General features: G+C 67.3%; 1 protein-coding gene across 1 annotated transcript in view; it reads right to left on the minus strand.

The window, feature by feature from the left end:
* Positions 1-18,455, minus strand: part of COL4A2 (collagen type IV alpha 2 chain) — a 208,914-nt gene that overhangs the window by 180,855 nt on the left and 9,604 nt on the right. Inside the window, exon 3 of the mRNA XM_054701485.1 lies at positions 1,921-2,001. Coding sequence (XP_054557460.1) covers positions 1,921-2,001 — 81 coding nt within the window. The remainder of the gene's footprint in view (positions 1-1,920; positions 2,002-18,455) is intronic.

Below are 18,455 nucleotides of genomic sequence, written 5' to 3' on the forward strand. Positions count from 1 at the left end.
CGACAGCAGGCCGGCAGCCTCGCTCCTCCGGGGGCCGCTGGGCGGACCCGTTGACGAGGGGCCAGGGGACAACACACGCTGGGGTGCAGGGCGGGGCCGGGGGCCGCGAGGCCCGGTGACTGTCTCAGGGACACGCGTGTCCCGCAACACGCCCGCACGGGCAGAGCGTGAAGCCAGGCAGGGCCCGGTGCCCGCCTCTCCCCTTCCCCCTGCCTCCAGCCACCCCTGTCGCCTGGCCGAGCCCCCCACGAGGCCGGGAGCTGTTCGCCTCTGTCTCGAGGGCTGAGGGGCGAGCCAGGCCCCGGGCTGCGCTGCTCACACCGAGCTCCCGGAGGGGTCGGGTGGCCACGGTGCTTGGAAGGTGCAGAAATGGACTCGGACATGGGTGGGAGGTCCCAAGGCCTGTGCTGTGCCCTGAATGAGACAGGCGGGGGCCTCCCGCACTCCCTCCTGGTGACCTCCGGGGAGCCCTCGGGCCTCACCCAAGGACTTCCCATGACCCAGCGCAAAACAGGAGGGCTTTGTGCAAAATGGCGCCTCACAGAGACACCAGGAGGAGCTGCCTCTACTTGAGACAAGATTCTCACAAGCGCGCCACCCGGGAGCCGCTGTCACGCGCCGACTGACCACGCGTGGGCAGGACGAGCCCCGCCCCTGTGCCCGCCGTGTGGCTCCGCCCGCCGGCCATCAGCGGCACGGCGCCGTGTGGGCGTGACCCGGACCCGGGCGCCCCTCGGGAATCACTGGCCACTGGTCCACCTGCCCCGGGAGGCGCCGAGGGGCGCCCCCGCAGTGGAGAGTCCCTCCAGCTGCGGGCACATGGCTGGGGAAAGGCCTGGGGGATCCAAATCGTGCAAGTGGCTTCACACATTTAAAAATGACTTATCCTTGGTCGACGCGGATACACGATGTTCCACTAGCAACTCCCGGAGCACGGCGTCCCCGCTGCACAGAGGCCTCACCCCTCGGACACAGCCACTGCTCCGGGGGCCCCTGCGTGCGGGCGGTGGACGGCCAGGGCACCTCACCAGGTGCCGCCTCTGCCCCCTCCCCCCGCCCGGTGAGCCCCACGCGAGGACCTGAGCCCCGGGCGCCCCGACACAAGCTGCATTCTCCGAGGGGCCCGGGCAGGAGCCATGGAGATGCCCCGGCGTGCGCCCCAGGCGGGCTTACACGCTGGTGTCCGCACGCAGGTGGGAACATGCCTGCAACCCGGGGGCCGTGATCTCTGCTTCCAACAGACACGGGGGCAGGCACGGCCCCCGGCACAGCCTCCACTGGACAAGTGGGCCCACAGAGGGAGACGAGGGTCCGGCCGCAGACCCCGCACCGCTGGCGCCCCGGGGACGTCAGACGCACCGGGGTAAGCGGATTTTACAAAATCGGCCACGTCAAGGCTCCAGCATCAGCTTTGGAGGCAGCAGGGCAGCCTTGCTCCCTCAGGACACGTGGGCCCCCCAACCTCGGGCCACGCCCAAGCCCTCCGGTCCGGTGGCGAGAACCCTCCATGCTCCCTTTGCCTCGCGTGTCTGGATGTGGCTACTGGGCGGGAGGGCTCAGGCGGCTGGGAGGTCCCCAGCGCGGCCCTGCGGAGACGCTCCTCGGCTGCCCCACGTCCTGTTTCCATCCAACATGCCTCGTGCAACGCCACGTGCAACGACGGCACGTGCACAGCGGCAAGCACACGCGCACACACATTCGTCACAGGCGCTCAGCGGCGCTCAGGAAAATCAGCGTCTTTCTAGCTTATTGGGCGCGGGATAAACTGACCCGGTTGCTTTCCGTCACCGCGCTCGGGGCGGGCGCACACGCTGCGGGGACACACGCACACGCTGCACGCGACCCGCAGGGAAGCGAGCGGGCTGGACCGAGGCCCGCCAGGCCCTCCCGCCGGCGAGGGGGGCCGGGGCTGTCACTTACCCGCCCTCCTTTCTCGGGGTAGCACTGGCAGCCCCCGCTGCAGTCTCTCCCGCCGCAGGGCACATCGAACTTCTTCACGCCCTGTGGGATCAGAAAAGAGGAGAGCGTCACCCTCAGCGCTGCACCCGTCACCCCGGCCCCGCGGCTGCCCAGAGACCGACCGGCGCAGAACATTCAAGAAACTTTTTTGAAAAAAGACTGATTTTCAGAGCAGCCTCGGGCCCCCCTACTTCCCCGTTTGTGGCGCCCAGAGCAGGGTGCACGTGGACCCGCATCCACTCCTCATGGTCACCCGCCGTCCCGGTTCACACCGGGGTCACGTGGGGTGATGTCCTCTCTGTGGGCAACTTGTCAAGGTGCCTCAGGGGCCGGACCACCGAGGACACCAGGACCCAGGGCCCTGGCAGCTGAGCCCGGGAGACGCCTGCAAGTGCTTCTGATGAGAGCGACACCCCCACCCTCCCTGCACAGGGGGCAGCGCCGCCTTCTGCCCAGTGAGGGGCGTGCCCGGAGGCGGGCGCGGCTTGGGGATCCCAGTGATGAACATGGGGCCTGGGGAGCGATGATGGGCTGGGCTGCTCTCCTGCCTGGGGGCACCTGTGGGGCTTGGCCCTGCTGCCCAGCCCACCGCCCCCGCAGAGCCCTGGGTCAGGCGCCCCTGGCAGAGGCAGGAGCCGCACCCCACTGCCGCCGGCCACCCCACAACCTGCCCCTCCAGCACCTCTGAGCCTGGCCTCCACCGAGATACCCATGGCCGTGTTTGTGTGAGCGCCTGCCAGTACCCGTCCCGCCCCCCGCCCCCCCCCGCTGCCCCCCACGGGGACGCTCAGAGCCACCCACGGAGAAGCCTGGCCGCACCCCGAGGTGACTCGCTCTGTACCCAGGCAGCCCTTCTCTTGGGTCCACACCCCGCTTCTCAGCCTGGCTAGGACCCGTTCCTGCTTGGAAGAATTCAAGACACCTGGACATCTCACAGCGTTAAAGAGCGCAAGGCCCCAAGGCACTGGGCCCTCTGGCCGGAGAGAGGGCCCGGGAGGCGTCTGGGGGGCTGCCGGCCCCACCCAGTCGACAGGGCCGGCCCCTCTTGGCCCCAGAACGCGTTCTCGGCCTCTGCCAGTCTCTACGGCTCGGGCTTCTCCCCAGGGCTCACCGTTTCCCGCCACGGCCGAGGCCTTGGTGCGGACAGACCAGGCCGCGAAGGCAGGGCGTGCCCTGGCTCTGGCACCGGCGGCCCGGGCTGCGCACGGAGGCCTGGCGTGATCAGGTGGTTTGGCAGGTGGCCCTGGCTATGCGTGACTCACTCACCCCCCTTTGGACAGGGCAGGGGACGCCTCAGACTCACTTTCTCCGTCTGTCACAGGCTATTTTTAATTCTGATTGTAAAGCCACCGCACACCCCACATGCATCGGTGGCCGGATGATGTCAATGGCTTCAAATCGATCGACAGGTTTTCTCCTCGCTGCAGGCGCACGCTGGATCCACGGGGAGAAGGCGCACGCCCACCGTGCTGCGTTCTGGAAGCCGGGCCTGTGGCCCTCACCCCGGCCCGCGGCTCTCCCGCCAGGGGCACCACCCAGAGGCTCCGCCCTTCATGCACCGCCAGCCCCGGCCAGCCCCGCGCGTGCGTGGGGGGTGTGTGCTGCTTGTCTGCTCCAGGCCAGGCGCGCGTGGGCGTGGCCGGGCGCGGAGCACGCGGGCGGGGACTGCGGGCAGTGGTCAGCCTTCCCGCCCACGGATCTAGATTACGGTGCGGAGGGTGAGACCCACGGGCGCGTCACCCCACAACCCGGAGCACTGCCCAGCGTCTGATCCCGCCCCGGGGACAGCTCCGATTCTGACGTCAGGGCACCCAGCACTGTGGGTGGGTGAGTCTGCACCCACCCTTAGGACCCGCGGGGCCCCACTGCCGGGCGGGCGGCCAGTCCCTCCAGACGCGGCCAAACCGCCCCCGTGGCCTCGGGAACAGAATCTTCCAAGGAAAACCACGTCCAGCTTTGGAGCCAGGAGCGACAGTCTGGGCTCGAGCCCACAGACCCTGCCCTGCCCTTGATGCCGAGGGGGCGGCCCGGGGACCCGCGGGGCAGCGGGCGCTGGAGGGGACGAGGCCGCGCTGACTGCCTGCCTGGGGCGACGCGGCACCCGACCATCCCTGCCGCCCTCCAGGGTGCGGACGCCGCCAGGCAGGGCTGGGCTCCCCTCACCCGCCCGTGAGAGAGGGGGCTCCCCGAGGTGTGGCCCCATTTCCAAAGTCCATAAAACAGCTCATTGTTGCTTCCCCCAAAGGCACATTTGTCCTTATGTTTACGTTTAAAAATAGGTTTAAACAACGGCGTGAGTGCCGGCGCGGAAACAAAGGTGCAGGCTCAGGGGCTATTTCTGCGGCTACTGGGGTGCCCGTCCAGGGACTCGGGGAGCCGAACCGGTGACAGCGGCGCTGGGTGGACGTCCCGGAGGCGCCCCCGCGCTCGGCTCACACAGGCAGCGAGTCGCCACCGGTTTCTATGAAGACGCAAGAACAAAACCCATTTGTCCTAAAACAAAGAATATTTTGTCCTCCCCATGTTCCAAGAAACTCTTCTCCGAGAAAGCCGTTCCCAGCCAGCACGCTTCCAGCCAAAGGAGCGGCCTCTGCGGGGGCCCACGGCGGTCTTGGCCGGACTGCCCAGCCGCACCCCGCTTCCTGCGGGGAGCAGGCCCACGCTCGCGGCCAGCAGGCCCTCCTGGAGGCTGGTCCGGGGCCCGAGCGCGCGGCACGGGCCTTTGTCTTTGTCCCCAGCCCGGTCAGGACGGGCTTTTCAGAATTCTCCCGGCTCGGAAGAGAGGCCAAGTGGGCGCGGCCCCCGGCAAGCCCGTCCATCAATCAGGCAGGACGCGGGAGCCATTTCCTCACGCGCAGCCCTCGAAGGGGAGGAAGTCGTTGCAGCATGGAACCCGAGCCCAGTGCGTGGCCGAGGAAACGCGGGCCGGGCTTCTCGGGGCCCGGTCTTGTGCCCAGCGGCGGGCAGGCCCGCGGCCAACTCCGCTCTTTGTTGCACAGGCGGCGGCACCGGGCTCGGGCCTCCCTCGGGCGGGGCGAGGCGGGCAGGGCGGGGACCGGCGGCCACCTGCCCGGGCAGCGGGGCTGACCACGAACTCAGGTCGTTCTCGGAGGCGAGATGCGCCGGGGCTGGGGTGCCAGCTCCCTACCCCCGAGGGCTTGCCCCGGCCGGCGGGGCCTCCTCTGGCTGGGCTGCCAGCAGACGTGCCCCGGGGCCTGGCCTGGGGCCCCTGAGTCACCTGGGAGGCCCTTGTTTTCATTTGCTTTCATGAGCACTGACATCACCTCTTTCTGCTCAGGCAGCTCCCGGGGGTGTTCTCCGAGGTCCGCCATCCACAAGGCGACCCGCCCTGATGCCCGGCTCGTGCGCTGCAGGCGCTCAGGCCCACGGAGCGGGCAGAGGGCCGTGAGGGGGTGCAGGTGGGTGTTGGAAGGAGCAGGCCCCTGGAAGGGGCAGGCGCGGGTAGAGAAACGCCTGTTTTCTGGAACACGCGCCGCTTGGCACAGAGTGAGGGGGACGGCAACCCCGGCCAGTCTCCAGTCAGGAGAAGGACGTCCCGCCCCACAGCCGACCCCAGGCCTGCGGTGCCTTCCTGCCCCGAGCGAGGGGGGCCAGCTCCAGCCCGCACAGGAGACAGCCTCCCTGGAAACACCTGGCGGGGCGGAGTGATGTCAGGGCGGGCGGGTCTGGTGCGGGTGGAGACAGGCAGGCGCGAGCAGAGGGTGTGGCTCCCCGCGGGTCACTCTGAGTGGCAGCCCTGCTCTCGGGGCAGGGAGCGCGGGGTGTCGTGGGGTCTCCCGGGGCGAACGGAGGGCAGGGTGGGGAGCCGTGCGCCACGCACCGGCCTCTAGCCACTCGGCACAGTTGGGACGCGTGTCCAGAAACTTCCTCCTCGGGGGTCTTCCCAACCTCCTTCCAGACCTGCCTTCCCGAGGGACCTGGTACCTGACAACAGAGACCCCGGCTGTGCGGCTGGACTCAGGAGCAGCGGGCTGGGTCCCCTGCAGGGCCTCAGAGGCCTCTGAGCATGAAGCCAAGCGAGCCCTGGCGAGGCGGCTTCCCAGCGAGAAGCGGGAAGGCCGCAAGGTGCCATAAACAGCACTGCGCCGGTTACCCCACGGGGCTGGAGGCTGGGCCCGAGGCTGCAGCCCTGCAGAAGCAGGGCCTGGGCAGGCACCCCCGGTCTGGCTGAGTCCTCCTGGGCAGCTGAGGGCAGGAAAGCTGGGCGGTCCCGAGGGCCCCTCACATTCCTGGGCTCCGCCCACGACCCAGCAACCCCACAGGCACCACCTCCTGGACCCCGCCCCGGGGAGTCGGGGTTCCACAGGAGTCTTGGGGGCACAGGCTTGCAGCCCATGGGTGTCTCGGCGCTGAGACGCTCACCACCTCGGCCCCGCCGTCCCTTGTGCCCACCGTCCCCCCTTGGTCTCTTCCGTCAGCTCCAGTGGAGGCTCCGTGAAACTCTCACACAACATGGATGTCAAGGACTGGAAACCCCTGCACACGGCACCTCAGGGTGCCCACCCACCCCAGGTGCCCTGTTCCAGACGGGCTGCGACCCCTCAGGCCACACGCCCTGGAGCCAGAGCGTCACGACTCACTCTTCTGAGCTGCAGATGTTCCTGCTGGCCATGGCACATGGCTATTTCTGAAGACCCCCACTTTCTCCAAAATCACCCATAAATCCGTGGGGTACGGAGTGAGTGGGCGGAGCCGCGGGTGCCCATGCTCCCTGTGACCCCAGCCGGTCCAGGCAGCCTGGCCAGGCTCAGCCTGAGCAGCAGCGAGGACTCACTGTGCTTGGAGGGAGGCAGCCTGAGCTGCGCGGAGGCCGGAGATGGGAGGCCTGTGCACCGACCCGGGTCTGGGGGAGGAAGACCCCGGTGGAGGAAGACAGCTGGTGGCGCCCGGACCGCTCCCGCTGCTCAGTCGCCCTGCACCCGCGCCCCGCCGGGGGAGGAGCTGCACCCCGCCGCGGCCAGGGCTGGTGCTGCAGCCGGCTGGACACTCACGCCGCGGTCAGCACCCAATGCCTTCAAGAGTCAGTGTCCCGTCGAACAAATAATGAGCATCGCCCCTCGGGAGGCGGGTTTGAGCGAGGCTGTCCCTGCTGAGTCATTCTGGTGGCCTCTGGGATGTGGCCAGGTCTCGGTGTTGGGAGCCGCCCACAGGAGCTTCGCCCTGCCCGGCTCGTGCCGCCCGGCGCGTCCCGGCTGCTCCTGGGAAGGCCCGACTGGGCGAGGCCCCGCCGCCGTCTGACCGGCTGGCCCGTGCGGCTGCTGCTGGTCCCGGGCAGCGAGCAGAAGGCGGAGCTTGGCGTTGGCGAGTGTCTGACATTGTTCCTGAGAAACGAGGTGGATGCGCCTCTCTGGGCTTTTTCTTCTGAGGGCGCCCAGTTTAAGAGCTTCGTGCCCCCTGCCCCGTGCCCCGCTGAATTTGGGGGGGAAACCCCGAGAAGCTGGAGTTACAGACGCAGAGCAGGGCGCTTCCCCGGCACAGTGAGGCTTCTGTTCTGGGCGGTGAGGGCCGGCCCGGGCAGGCGGGCGCTGCTCTGTGTCGGCACGCTCGGGGCCGGCCGTCTGCCTGGGCAGGCTCGGGGCTCAGTGCGGGCTGCCGTCTCTGAATCAGTCCTGGCCTCTGGGGCGGGAGTCGCGTCCACACCGAAGCACAGACGCCGTGCGCACCTGCCGGGCGGGCTCCTGGGGCGGCACGCCTGAGTCTCTGTCCTGCCCTCTCCCTGCGCCGCGCGGCATGCCCGGCGGCCCCCGGAGGCGTCTCAGCAGCGGGCAGCGGGCTGCCCGTGCTGTGCGCCCAGGGGTGTCTCCCCACTGTGGGGGGAGGTCTGTGGCCAAAACTGACTCTGTCACTGTGGAAACGTCTCCTGGGGCGGTGGCCCCATCTCTGAGCCCCAAAGGGGCGGCCGCGCCCACCCGGTGCTGCACAGACCCCTGCCTGGAGAGTCCAACAGTGTGTGGCCGCCCCCACATCCTTGTTCCCCAGCGGGACTCTCAGCCCTTCTAAGTCTGCGTCACGCGGGGACCTCGGGCGGCAGTGACTGCAGCATCCCCGGCAGGTGCCAGGCTTGCCCTAGGCGGGTTCCCGCCGAGCTTTGGAGCTGACCCCACCGACAAGGCTAATTCTGAGCTAGCATGCTCGCGCCTCCGGGCGGCACAGCTGTCATTCTGTCTCAGACGGCTCTTCCCCAAGTCACGGGGTGCGCCCCGCTGCATCCTCCCTGGGGTGACTCCAGCCTGCAGGGACAGCGGCCCGCCCCTGCTGAACCCCAGCAGAGAGGACCACCACAGGCCCCAGCCCGGAGACGACCCAGACTCAAAACGGAAATGCAGTTTCTCGTGAGCACGCTTCACCCCGTACCTTGTCAGGTAGGAAACCGCAAGCCCAACCGGGGAGGCGGGAGAAGCCTGGGGGCTGTCCGTGGAACAGAGCCCAGCCTTTCAACCTTGGAGCTGGGGTGCTGCTCCTGGGCTGGAGGCGCTGTCTCCGGCTGCGCTGGGCATCCCTCTCTGGGGCGTGTGTGGAGGGCAGCTGGGCGGGGCTGCATGGAGCACACCGTGGCTTGTGAGGGGTCCCCCCAACCTGCCCTTCAGTCTCCCCCTTTGCAAAATGTGTGGGATCTGCGGGTCCTGCCTCTTGGGGGTGGTTGGGATGAAGGGGGGTACATCTCTCACCCGCAGTTCAGACCGGTGACAGCCGAGGCCATCACAGGTGCACGGTCAAGCTCCGTGTGTGACCCATCTCCCCCCCTTAAGAGTCCGTGGGGAAGGCGCAGCGTGCTGACCCCTCCTTGGCGGTGACGCTCTCCCTACATGAACTCAGCGACCGGCTGGCAGAGGCGCGGTTTAAGCAGCGCAACCAGCTGAACGTGTACCCAAGGTCAAGCACTGAGCCAAGGTCGCTCGGGACGCACGCCAGGACCGCCTGTTCCCTTTCAGTCACGTGGGCCTCAGATGAAAACTCATGCGTGTTGTCTGGGCAACGAGGCTGTGATTCCTCCCATGTATCAAAAGTGCTCTTATCACATCGCAAACAACTAGCATGCGGGCTATAAACATCCAAAAGAGAGGACTTCCTCAAACATTCAGTGATGTCATCTGGCCCGTCTTTCACATCCGCTTGTATTATGCTCCTGTCCTTTCAAAACAGAGCCGGGGCCACCGCACAACAAAGGGCAGGAAGAGCCGGTACCATGGCAATAGGACGGCCGCAAACAGGAGGCCGGTGCGGCCAGGTCGCGGGCGGGGGTGCCGGGACACCAGCGTGCCGGAGCCGCCAGCGAGCAGCCCTGCTCCCCAAAGCCGAGACCCAGGCCCTGCTGCCCCAAGGCCAAGTGCAGAGCCGTCCTCCCTGCAGACACGCCCTCGAGCGCTGCACACGCTGCTGCTGGCCAGCCCGCCCCGGGCACAAGGCGAGGCCGTGCTGGGCAGCAGGCCTGGCCTCGGGGGCTCCCAGCAGGCATCACCCTCCCTAGCGTGAACGCGGCAAGGCCCGCTCGGGAGGGCAGCGGTGGGGAGCACGGGCCGAGAGCAGCTCTTCTCTGAGCGGCCGCTTTAACCTGAACCCCGACGGCTGCCCTGGGGTGGCAAAGGTGAGTCCTGTCCCTTATGTGGTCCAGGCACCGTGGCCAGCCCGGGGACCCCCCGGCTCACATCTGTAGGGACGGGGTCCCTGGATGGAGTTCCCAGCTATGGGGGAAGTGGGAGAGATCAGCGAGGCCTGAGCTTGGGGGCGCGGGAGGCACTGGGTGGCCAGGCTGAGCCCATGGCATCTAGTCACGGCCACGCCATGGGTCGGTGGCCTGGACGTGCCACAGGCAAACAGGAGGCAGATTCTGCGGCTGCCTGGCCTGTTGTTTCCCCAGACACACCAGAGGCAGCCATGCTTCCGGTGACCCGGGATTCGGGGTTCCTTCCAGCCCTGGGCGGAAGCCCCTGTTGGCAGCTCCAGCCCCCTCCCACCCTCGACGGCTCGGCTGCAGGCCAGCTTCCCTCCCGCCCATCGCTGAGCTCTGTGCCCTTCACAGACGGCCCTTCTCCCTGGCAGCGACCCGTAAGTGCCCTCAGAAGCTTCGGGAAGGAATGCAGTCATGGCAGTCTCCAAGGCCACCCAGCAGAAAACACCAGGGCAGGCCTGAGGACCTTGTGGGCAGCGGGCTGCCCCCAGGCTGGAACAGCCGCCCCGCCTGGGCTCTGCCGGGCCATCAAGGACCCTTGACATAGTCTCCGTCCCTTCCGGATTCCTTGCTCCTCAGAAGCCGGGGGTTGCAGGAGGAGGGGTGCTGGGCTCCCAGTGCCTGGAGGCCTGACTGTGCCTGTTGAGCCCTGCAGCTGTGTCTCTGCCCACCTCCTGGGCCCTGAACATGTCTCCGCCTTTCACGTCTGTAGCGGGAAGCCTTGGGAAGCCCACAAGGGCTGCTTTGCCTGGTTCGGAAGTTGACTTAACTGAGGAGGAGTGCTGAGGACTGGGGCTCAGGGCTTCCACCCCAAGGCGGGGTTGAGCCTGGGCCGGAGGTGCTCATACTCCAGCCCGCGGAGCCCAGGTCCCTCTGTGCCCGCCCCGGGGCCCGGCCCTGCCCACGGAGGCACCGCACCAGGCGTTCCGGCTCATGCTGCGCACGTCCAGCGAAGACAGCGGGTGGCGTTCGCTCTGGGGCCTCCCTTCCTGCCCATGTCCAGTCTCGCCGCACACTTGACTCCTGACTCTGCCACCTGGCTATCAGCTGGGCAGCGCCAGCACCTGGCCTGTGTTCCCTGGGACCTGGTGGTGCAGTCAGGTCTGGCACCGGCAGCCCCGCCCCGCCCCAGGCCTCGGAACTGGAGCAGGCAGCGCGATGACTAAGCCAGGGGATCCCAGCCTTTCCCGGAGGACAGACACACCCACTGGGCTCGCGCCGGTCCTCGAGCTGTAGGCCAGCAGGTGACGAGGACACGCTAGGGCTGTCCCGGGCAGGCCCTGCGGCCCCAGCGCTGCGCTCCTGCTCAGACGGCTCCTTGCGCGGCAGCTGTGTGCTGCGAGCGCTTGGACGACCCCCAGGAAAGGCAGCCACGGAGCCCGGCTGCGGGGCCAGTGGGCCCAAACCTGGTGGTCGTCAGGTGACGCGCTGCCCTCGCCACCACTGACTCCTGCCCTCCGACCCAAGGGCAACGCTCTTCTGCTGAAGGGGGGGAGCCCCGACTCGCCCACCCACTTGGAACAAGACGCCGACCCCCGGCAGCTCCGTCCAGTTTCGGGCCCTCGGAGGCCCGCCTGTGTTACAGGGAGACACCGGCCTGAGGTCCCCCCGGCCCCCAGCAGACCCGGGCGGGGCGGGGTGGGGTCTCGGCGCAGCGGCCGCCCCCACAGACACAGCTGCTGCCGGCCCAGAAGGCACCTCCTTCCCTTTATGGGCGCTGGCGGGCGTCTAATACTGTTCTGCAGATATTACAAACAAACAAACAAGCAAACAAACAAGCCAAACACAAACCCAGCTCCTCACTGAGCACATGTGACCCCGTGGCCCCACGGCTCCCCCTGCCGGGCGGGCGGGGAGGGGCTGCAGACGTCCCCGGGCCGAGTCCAGAGCGGCCTTCAGGGAGCGGGTCCTTCTTCCCAGGCCGGAAGCGCGCGGGTCTCCTTGGCTCTCTGCACTGTCCCCCGATCTTCACATTAGCCACGGGGGTGTTTCAGCTGCCCTCACGGGCCTGTCGTCCCCCCGGGAGGCCCTGACCCCCTCCCTGCTCCGGCCCAGGCTGGGCTTCAGCGGAAGCGGCCGATCCACCCACAGCCCCTTTCCCGCGCCTTTGGACGAAGGTTTGCGTCCAGGCTGTCGCCCCCACCCCCGCTGGCCCCCCGCTGTCGCCCCCACCCCCGCTGGGGCCCACGAGCATCTCAGCGGGCTCTCCCCGCCGCTATGCCCTCCGGTCCGGCCCTGCTCTGTCTCCACCTCCCCCCGCCAGCTGCAGTCTTTCCCGCTAACTGTTCAATCAGCCAGAGCAGTAACACGTCCGCCGGCTGCAAGACGCACGCAGCGCCGACCCCGTGAGGGCCGTGAGGCCGTCAGGCAGCCGGGAGGGAGGCCGGGGTCGGCGTGCACCCAAGCCCCCAAGCCCCCGCGGCGGTGCCCGCCCTGGCCGTCCTGGGCTGCCCGAGGCTGGCGAATGCCGACGTCTGCCCCGGACGGCTCCCCGGCGCTCCCGGCACCAGCCTTGGGCCCTGGGCTGCGCCCGCCGACTCCGCAGTGTCACCAGGCCACCTGCGCTCGTGGGGGCCCCTCCTGACCCTGACCCGCTTCCATGTCCCCTCTTGGCCTGCTTGCCCACTGCAGGACACACTGTGTGTCCTGCGAAGGCGCAGGGGCCTGACCGCCCGGGGCTAGCAGGGCCCTGCTCTGGGCCCGGGCTGAGGAGGCTGCCCACTCGGAGTCGAGGAACTCTGGCTGGCCCAGGCCACTCCCGCCTCCGGGAGGCGCTCGGACGGCCGGTGGACGGGGCACAGCCGGGGCAGCCGTCACCGGCCCCTGCGCGGCGAGTCCGCAGACGACGGAACAACGGGCCTGAGCCCGTCGCCACGCAGAGTCCTCTGTGGACGAGGCTCTTCCAGGGGCCGAGATGCGGCCGGGAGGGGCGCCTGGCGGGCCCGGGGCCTGACCAGCAGCAGCCACGGCCAGCCCGGCTTTTCTCAAAACGTGTTTTAAGTTTCCTATAAAAACGGACTGTTCAGCTCCATTTTCATACCCACGCCCCGCTGCTCTCTGAATCCACGTGCTCCCCTGCACAGCACCTGTGCTCGGCCTCCGGGGGCGCCGCGGGCCCTGTGGCGAGGAGGGGGGGGGGGCGCGTCAGGCCCCTGCAGCAGCGCTGGCATACTCCCAGGACAGGACACGGCCCGCTCGGCCTCTCCCCGTCCATGTGTCGGAGCTGAGACCCCCGCGCGGGCTTGTTTGTTTTGCTTCTTTTCCTTTGAAGCTCTGGCAGACACACACGCGGGCTCTTCTGGGTTCCTTCCCAGATGGGCTGCGGGGCGGCGGGGGGAGGGGGCGGTAACGCCGGTGGCCGGGGGGCCGGGCTGCCAGGAGGCGCCCGGCTGAGGGCGGACGGGCCTGTCTTCTGCAGGGGCTGAGAGAGTGGTGGCCGAGTAGGACCTGGGGGTGGCCTTTGGACACTGCCTGCTCCCTGCCCCTTCCCAGCTGTGGAAACCGTGAGAGGATGTGAAGGAGGAGTCTTTCCAAGGACAGTGCCAGGGACCCTCCGTGGTGGCCACGAACCAGGGCCTTTCTCTGGCTCTCAGGAATCCCTGGGGTGACGGGCAGCCCCAGTATGGGGACAACCTCCCCCACCTTCCACCTCTTCACCGGTGGAAACTCCCTCACAGGCACCCGGCTGCTGGGCACCTGCCACCTCTCGTGGCGCAGAAGGACCTGCAGAGTCCCCACAGGCATCTGCTGCGGGAATCTCCCTTCACACACCTGGCCTGGTCTTGGCTCCCGGAGGCGAATCTACTCTGCAGAACAAGCTGGCAGGACGCGTGCCCGCGGTCACACAGGCGCAGCTGGAGCGGGGGCCTGGCCACCGCCACTCCCGAGGACGGCCAGCACTAGGCCCAGAGCTCGGGAGAGCTGGCGGGCTGGCCTCCGAACACTGTTTCCAGCGCTTTCTATGGGAAGGCAGTCCAGAGTTATTTTGGGAATCACACAATTTTGAAAGGTGAGCTTGGGCTCTGACTTCCACTTCAAGCCTGCTGTGAAGTGTGCACACGCGTGTGTGTTAACGGGCTGGCCTAGCACGCTCGTGTGTCCTAGCGGCGCAGGGAGGACGCAGGGAGAAGGCGGGACTGACGAGGGGCAGCGCAGGAGACAGTGTGCTGGGAGAACGGGCTCTCCACAGCCCTCAGACCCCCGACGGCCAAATGGGCACAGGACTGAGGCGCAGGGGTGCCAGATGGACAGTAAACGCAGGCCAGCACGCTGGAGCCCACCAGCAGGCAGGGGCACAGGGCACTGTGAGAGTGAACACAAGACGCCGGATTCTTCCGTTGCTTGTTTTGAATTAGGGTTTGGAATCTCCTGCCCCTCCCCCTCCCTGCCCCCCGGCGCTCAGTCACAGAAACTTGGCCATGACCGTGAAGGACTCGAGCCCCAGAGTCTGCTGGCTTCCCTCCTTCCTGCCCACCTCTCCTGGGCTGCGGCTGGGCCCGCCCACCTCCCTGCCCACCTCTCGCGACCACAGTGGTCAGGGGTGATGGTTGAGGGCCGGGCAGGCACTTCTGTGGCTTTAGGCTGCAGCCCAGGGAGGCTGCCCGGTGGCTCCGGCTCTGCGGTGAACCTGACCACTGCCGAGGTCGAGCGGGAAGGAAAATTATGACTCTCCCCTTTCCAACATGGACGTCTCCAACGGAGAGCAAGGGGAGCGGCCGCAGAGGAAGCCTCCGGGGGCGAGGGCGAGGCTCAGAGGCTCCTGAGCCTCGGGCCTGGCTCTGCTGGGCTGTGCAGCCAGCTGGGAGGCGCTGCCAGGGCCTCGCCCGCCTGGCGTCACCTCGCAGCTTCTTTGGTATATTTTAGGTTCAGAAGAAAATGTTCAAGTTGACTTCTGGAGGGTGGCTCAAGAACACTGGGAACTTTCTAGAAGAAAAAGCAGTCTGCACATTCCCTTTTGTGAAAAACTATATGAAATAAGACAACACGAGCCCCAGGGACTCTGAACTCCGCGCTTGTTTAAAGAGCATTTTGCGAGTAGGTGTTTCATGTGGGGCTGAGAACGCGACGACACACCGCAGAGGAATGCGGGCAGCGAGACTCCAGCGGGCTGGCGGGCGCGCAGCGAGCCGGGCGGCGAGGAGCCAGCCAAAATAGGTCAGCACGCAGGCCGCTGCCAGTTACTGCAGAAACTCCTTAATTGCTGTTTGGGAAACTAATTGCTCCCAGCAGAAGCATCTACCAGGAGGTCTCCTGAGTCAAAGAAGCGGGCAAAGTCATCTTGGGCTTTTGGGTACAGCCCGGGGGCTCCTGTACACAGTCTGGGGGTCCCTTAAGAAGGACCCCATGGCACAGCTGGGGGTCCCACGCCGAGGCCCAGTGGTGCCAGGTGTGCAGAGAAGCGCCCAGGAGGGGTGCGTAGCCGACACCGGACACTCGCACAAAGAAACAACATCCTTTGTTTTGAACTGTAACAGAATCCCAGAAATACTGCCCTAAGGAGGTTTTACTCCATTTTCTGAGCTGCTCTGATGAACAGTGAACCAACAGACGGGGAGTCTCAGCAGATTTCGGGGGTTTGCCCCTGCCGAGCTCACATTCTGCTGGGAAGGGCTGGGCCTGGTTCTCCTCCCACCCCCCCATCCCCGCCTCCAGCTCCCTCCAACTTGCCACCCACGACACACAGAGACGCCGGACAAAGCAGGCCTTCCAGAGGGCCCTTCCGCGCCCACCTGGCAGCCGCCCCCACGCACCCTCGCCCGTCTGCTAGGGCCGCCGTCAGCCGCCCGGGCCTCTGGGTCTGGTGATGGCGTCACACGGCTGTGGGCGACCCCCCCGCTGCCTGGCGTGGGCCGGGGGTGTCAGGTGATGAGACTAAGCTCCGTCGCGTTCCACCAGAAAATCGCCACCATGTTCCCAGATTTCAGGGCGAGGAATCCCCAGTACAGAAAGCAAGCGCACAGTTCCGATGGGCAGGCCGAAACAACACACTCGTGCTTGGTTCTGGCGTCCACCAGGCGGCGTCCGGGCTCCGCGGCACTGCGTTTGGCGGGTGCCGCGGCCGCACCCACGCGCACGGCGGAATCACGCTGGCCGGGGCGGGCGGGGAAAGCCACGAGTCCTCACCCACCCCAGCCCGGGGACCCCAGGCCTCCTCTCGCTCATGGTCATGATTTCCTCCACCGCTTTCGCGGGGTGACTGTTAACACCAAATGGAAATGGCCACAAAACGTGAAACAGCCACGTGGACCCGGGGCCATTGGCTCGGGGCTCACCTTGCTGGGGCTCACCTTGCCCAGCGCTGACGCTGGCGGCCCTGGGCCCGGCTCTGCCGAGCCCCCACCAGGACGGCCCATTGTGGCCCCGCCTTGTCTGTCTGCCGGGCTGAGAGGAGGATTAAATGAGATAGGGGCCCGAAACTCTTCTTTGAAAAGAACAAAGAACAATGACAAATTTAGAGGATCAGTAACGAGGAGAGCAAGGGGGGTTTTCTGTGGCACGGCAGGAACTCGCCGGCCCGCCCTGCAAACACCGGCCTGCATTCCCCAGGGCTGAGCGCACCGAGACCCGCAGCCCCTGGCTGCCCCTCCCCGGGCCTCTGCCTTTGTGGGGGCTTTGGGGGAGGAGAACCAGGGGTTCTCCAGACCCAGCCCTTCCCAGCAGAATGTGACTGTGGCCCAGACGGGCGAGGGGTCCCCTCTGCCGTTGCGGGAGCTCTCGGGGAAGCCTGGGTCACGCCACGAATCCCGCTCCAGGAATCCGGACTCTCCCTGGGCTCTCCCACCCGCCAGGGGTTGCTTTTCCTCTCGCCTGCTGGGCCTCCTCCCCGAGGGCTGGTGGGTGTAGGGGCGCCGAGCAATGAAGACCCAGGAGGGTTGCCCGACACCCCTGGAATCGAGACTTCTCTTAAGAACTCCGACTGGGGGTCGGAACGCGCGACTTCTTAGTCGAGCATCTTTCCCGGGCCAGCGTCCTGCGAGCCTTGAGCCCTTGGCGGGGCCCGGGGCTCGGGCAGACCCGTCTCCGCGCTTCTGCGGCGGTGCTGGGACGGGGGATGCTCTGCGCGTTTCCAAAACAAGTCTTTAAAAACAGTGAATCATGTCACTTGCTCAAAAAGTGACCTAATATTTAAAATGACTTAATTAGCGGCATTAGATGACAGCACTTGCGCCCAGGCCCGTAGTGGGCCGGGCCGGGGGCCTTGGATGACGGGAAGTCTGGGGGTCAGCGATGGGGGACAAGAGTCTTAAGCCCCCTGTGTGGGAGAGGACGGTGCCAGGTTGGGTGGCGGGCCAACCCAGGAGGCCAGCCAGCACAGGGGTGGCCTGGGCACTGCGATGGGGGCACCGTGGCCGGCCCCGCGAGGCGGAGAGGCTGCTCCTGCTCAGGGCCAGGCGGGCGCTGGTCCAGGGGTTGCCTGGCTGCAGGTGGAGGGCCAGGCGACCCCCGGGCACTGTGGGCCAGGCGCTCTGGTTGGCTCAGGCAGCCCCCCTCTGTGAGCTGTCCTGTGTTTGTGAGAACTCGGGGTGCACCTCTCTGTCCCCCAGGGGAGGGGCTGAGGCCTCAGGGCCTGGTACCCCCTCAGGCAGCCTTGCTGGTCATCGGGTGTGTGATCCCGAGGCCGTGGCTGTTAAGCGGTCACTCCACCACATGGGCTACCAGAAGAGGCACAACGGGGCTGGGCGCAGCTGGTCCCGAGGGACGGGGAGTGGGGTGCAGCTGGGCCCCTGGGCACGGTCCAGCAAATTAGGGACCAGCCCTCAGGCGGGGGCCACATGGACGCCGAGGGACGGGCCAGTGGGCGTGGCCCTTCTGTCACCTGTCCTTAGCGGCCTGGAAGGGGCCTGGGTGGTAAGCGAGGCCCACAAACAGCCGACGCCAAACCCTCCTGTGACCCATCTCTGCTCACAGAAGGAGGCGAGGAAGCACCTTCACAGCCTTGGAAAGGCTGAGCAAGGTCTCTATGACTTGTGTTACAGGGCCGGGGCACGGGGGCTGGAGGCCAGGCATCAGGGGCCGAGCGCCAGGGATCAGGGGCTGAGGGCCAGGGGCTGAGGGCCAGGGGTGGTGGGGGGGGGGGGGAGGCAGGGGCCAGAGGCTGGGGAGTGAGCTGTCACCGGGCAGTGTGCCAAGGAGGCGTCTGCTCAGCCAAGTGTGATTAGGGCTCAGAGGTCGTCGGTGCCCCTGTTCCAAGTGGGGGACCACCAGGCACACGTCCAGTGCTTAAGCCGTGACGTGGCCCTTGAGCCGCCAGCGAGGGAGGATCATACCTCTGATGGGGGGATGCCTGGGGCGGGGGCTGGGCCCCGAGGTCACAGCCCCTCACCCAGGAGATGGGCAGGTACACCCCGAGTTCTCCCAAACACTTCCGGTAAAGCTCGACGCAGGGCACAGGACAACTCACGGAATGGGGCAGGACAACTCAGGAACGGGGCGGCTCCCTGCCCCGCCAGAGACAAAGGGGGCTCAAATCCCTGGGCGGAGAGGACAGCCCAAGGGCACGGGTCCGAGAAGCAAACACGGCCTCCCGGTCACTCCCAGGCACTCCCCGCAGACGTCTGCGGCCCGCCTCCTCCTTGGGCCCTGCTTTCATCTCTCACCCGGGGTCTTAGCGGGATTTTCAAGGACTTTGCTTACAGATGTTGGGGCTGGAGACAAAGTCATGCCGGCGCCCACCAGGGCGATCCAGGCCTCTCCCTGGGACTCTGGCAGCTCAGGGAGATAACAGGGCTGGGTCTGGACTACGCACCCAACCCCCACAGGGACCCGACCTCGGCCAGCCGCAGCCTCACTGGCCGGACAGCCTGTC

The sequence above is a fragment of the Talpa occidentalis genome, unplaced genomic scaffold, assembly GCF_014898055.3.
Source record: "Talpa occidentalis isolate TD23 unplaced genomic scaffold, MPIMG_talOcc4v2.1 talOcc4.5, whole genome shotgun sequence".
NCBI lineage: Eukaryota > Metazoa > Chordata > Mammalia > Eulipotyphla > Talpidae > Talpa > Talpa occidentalis.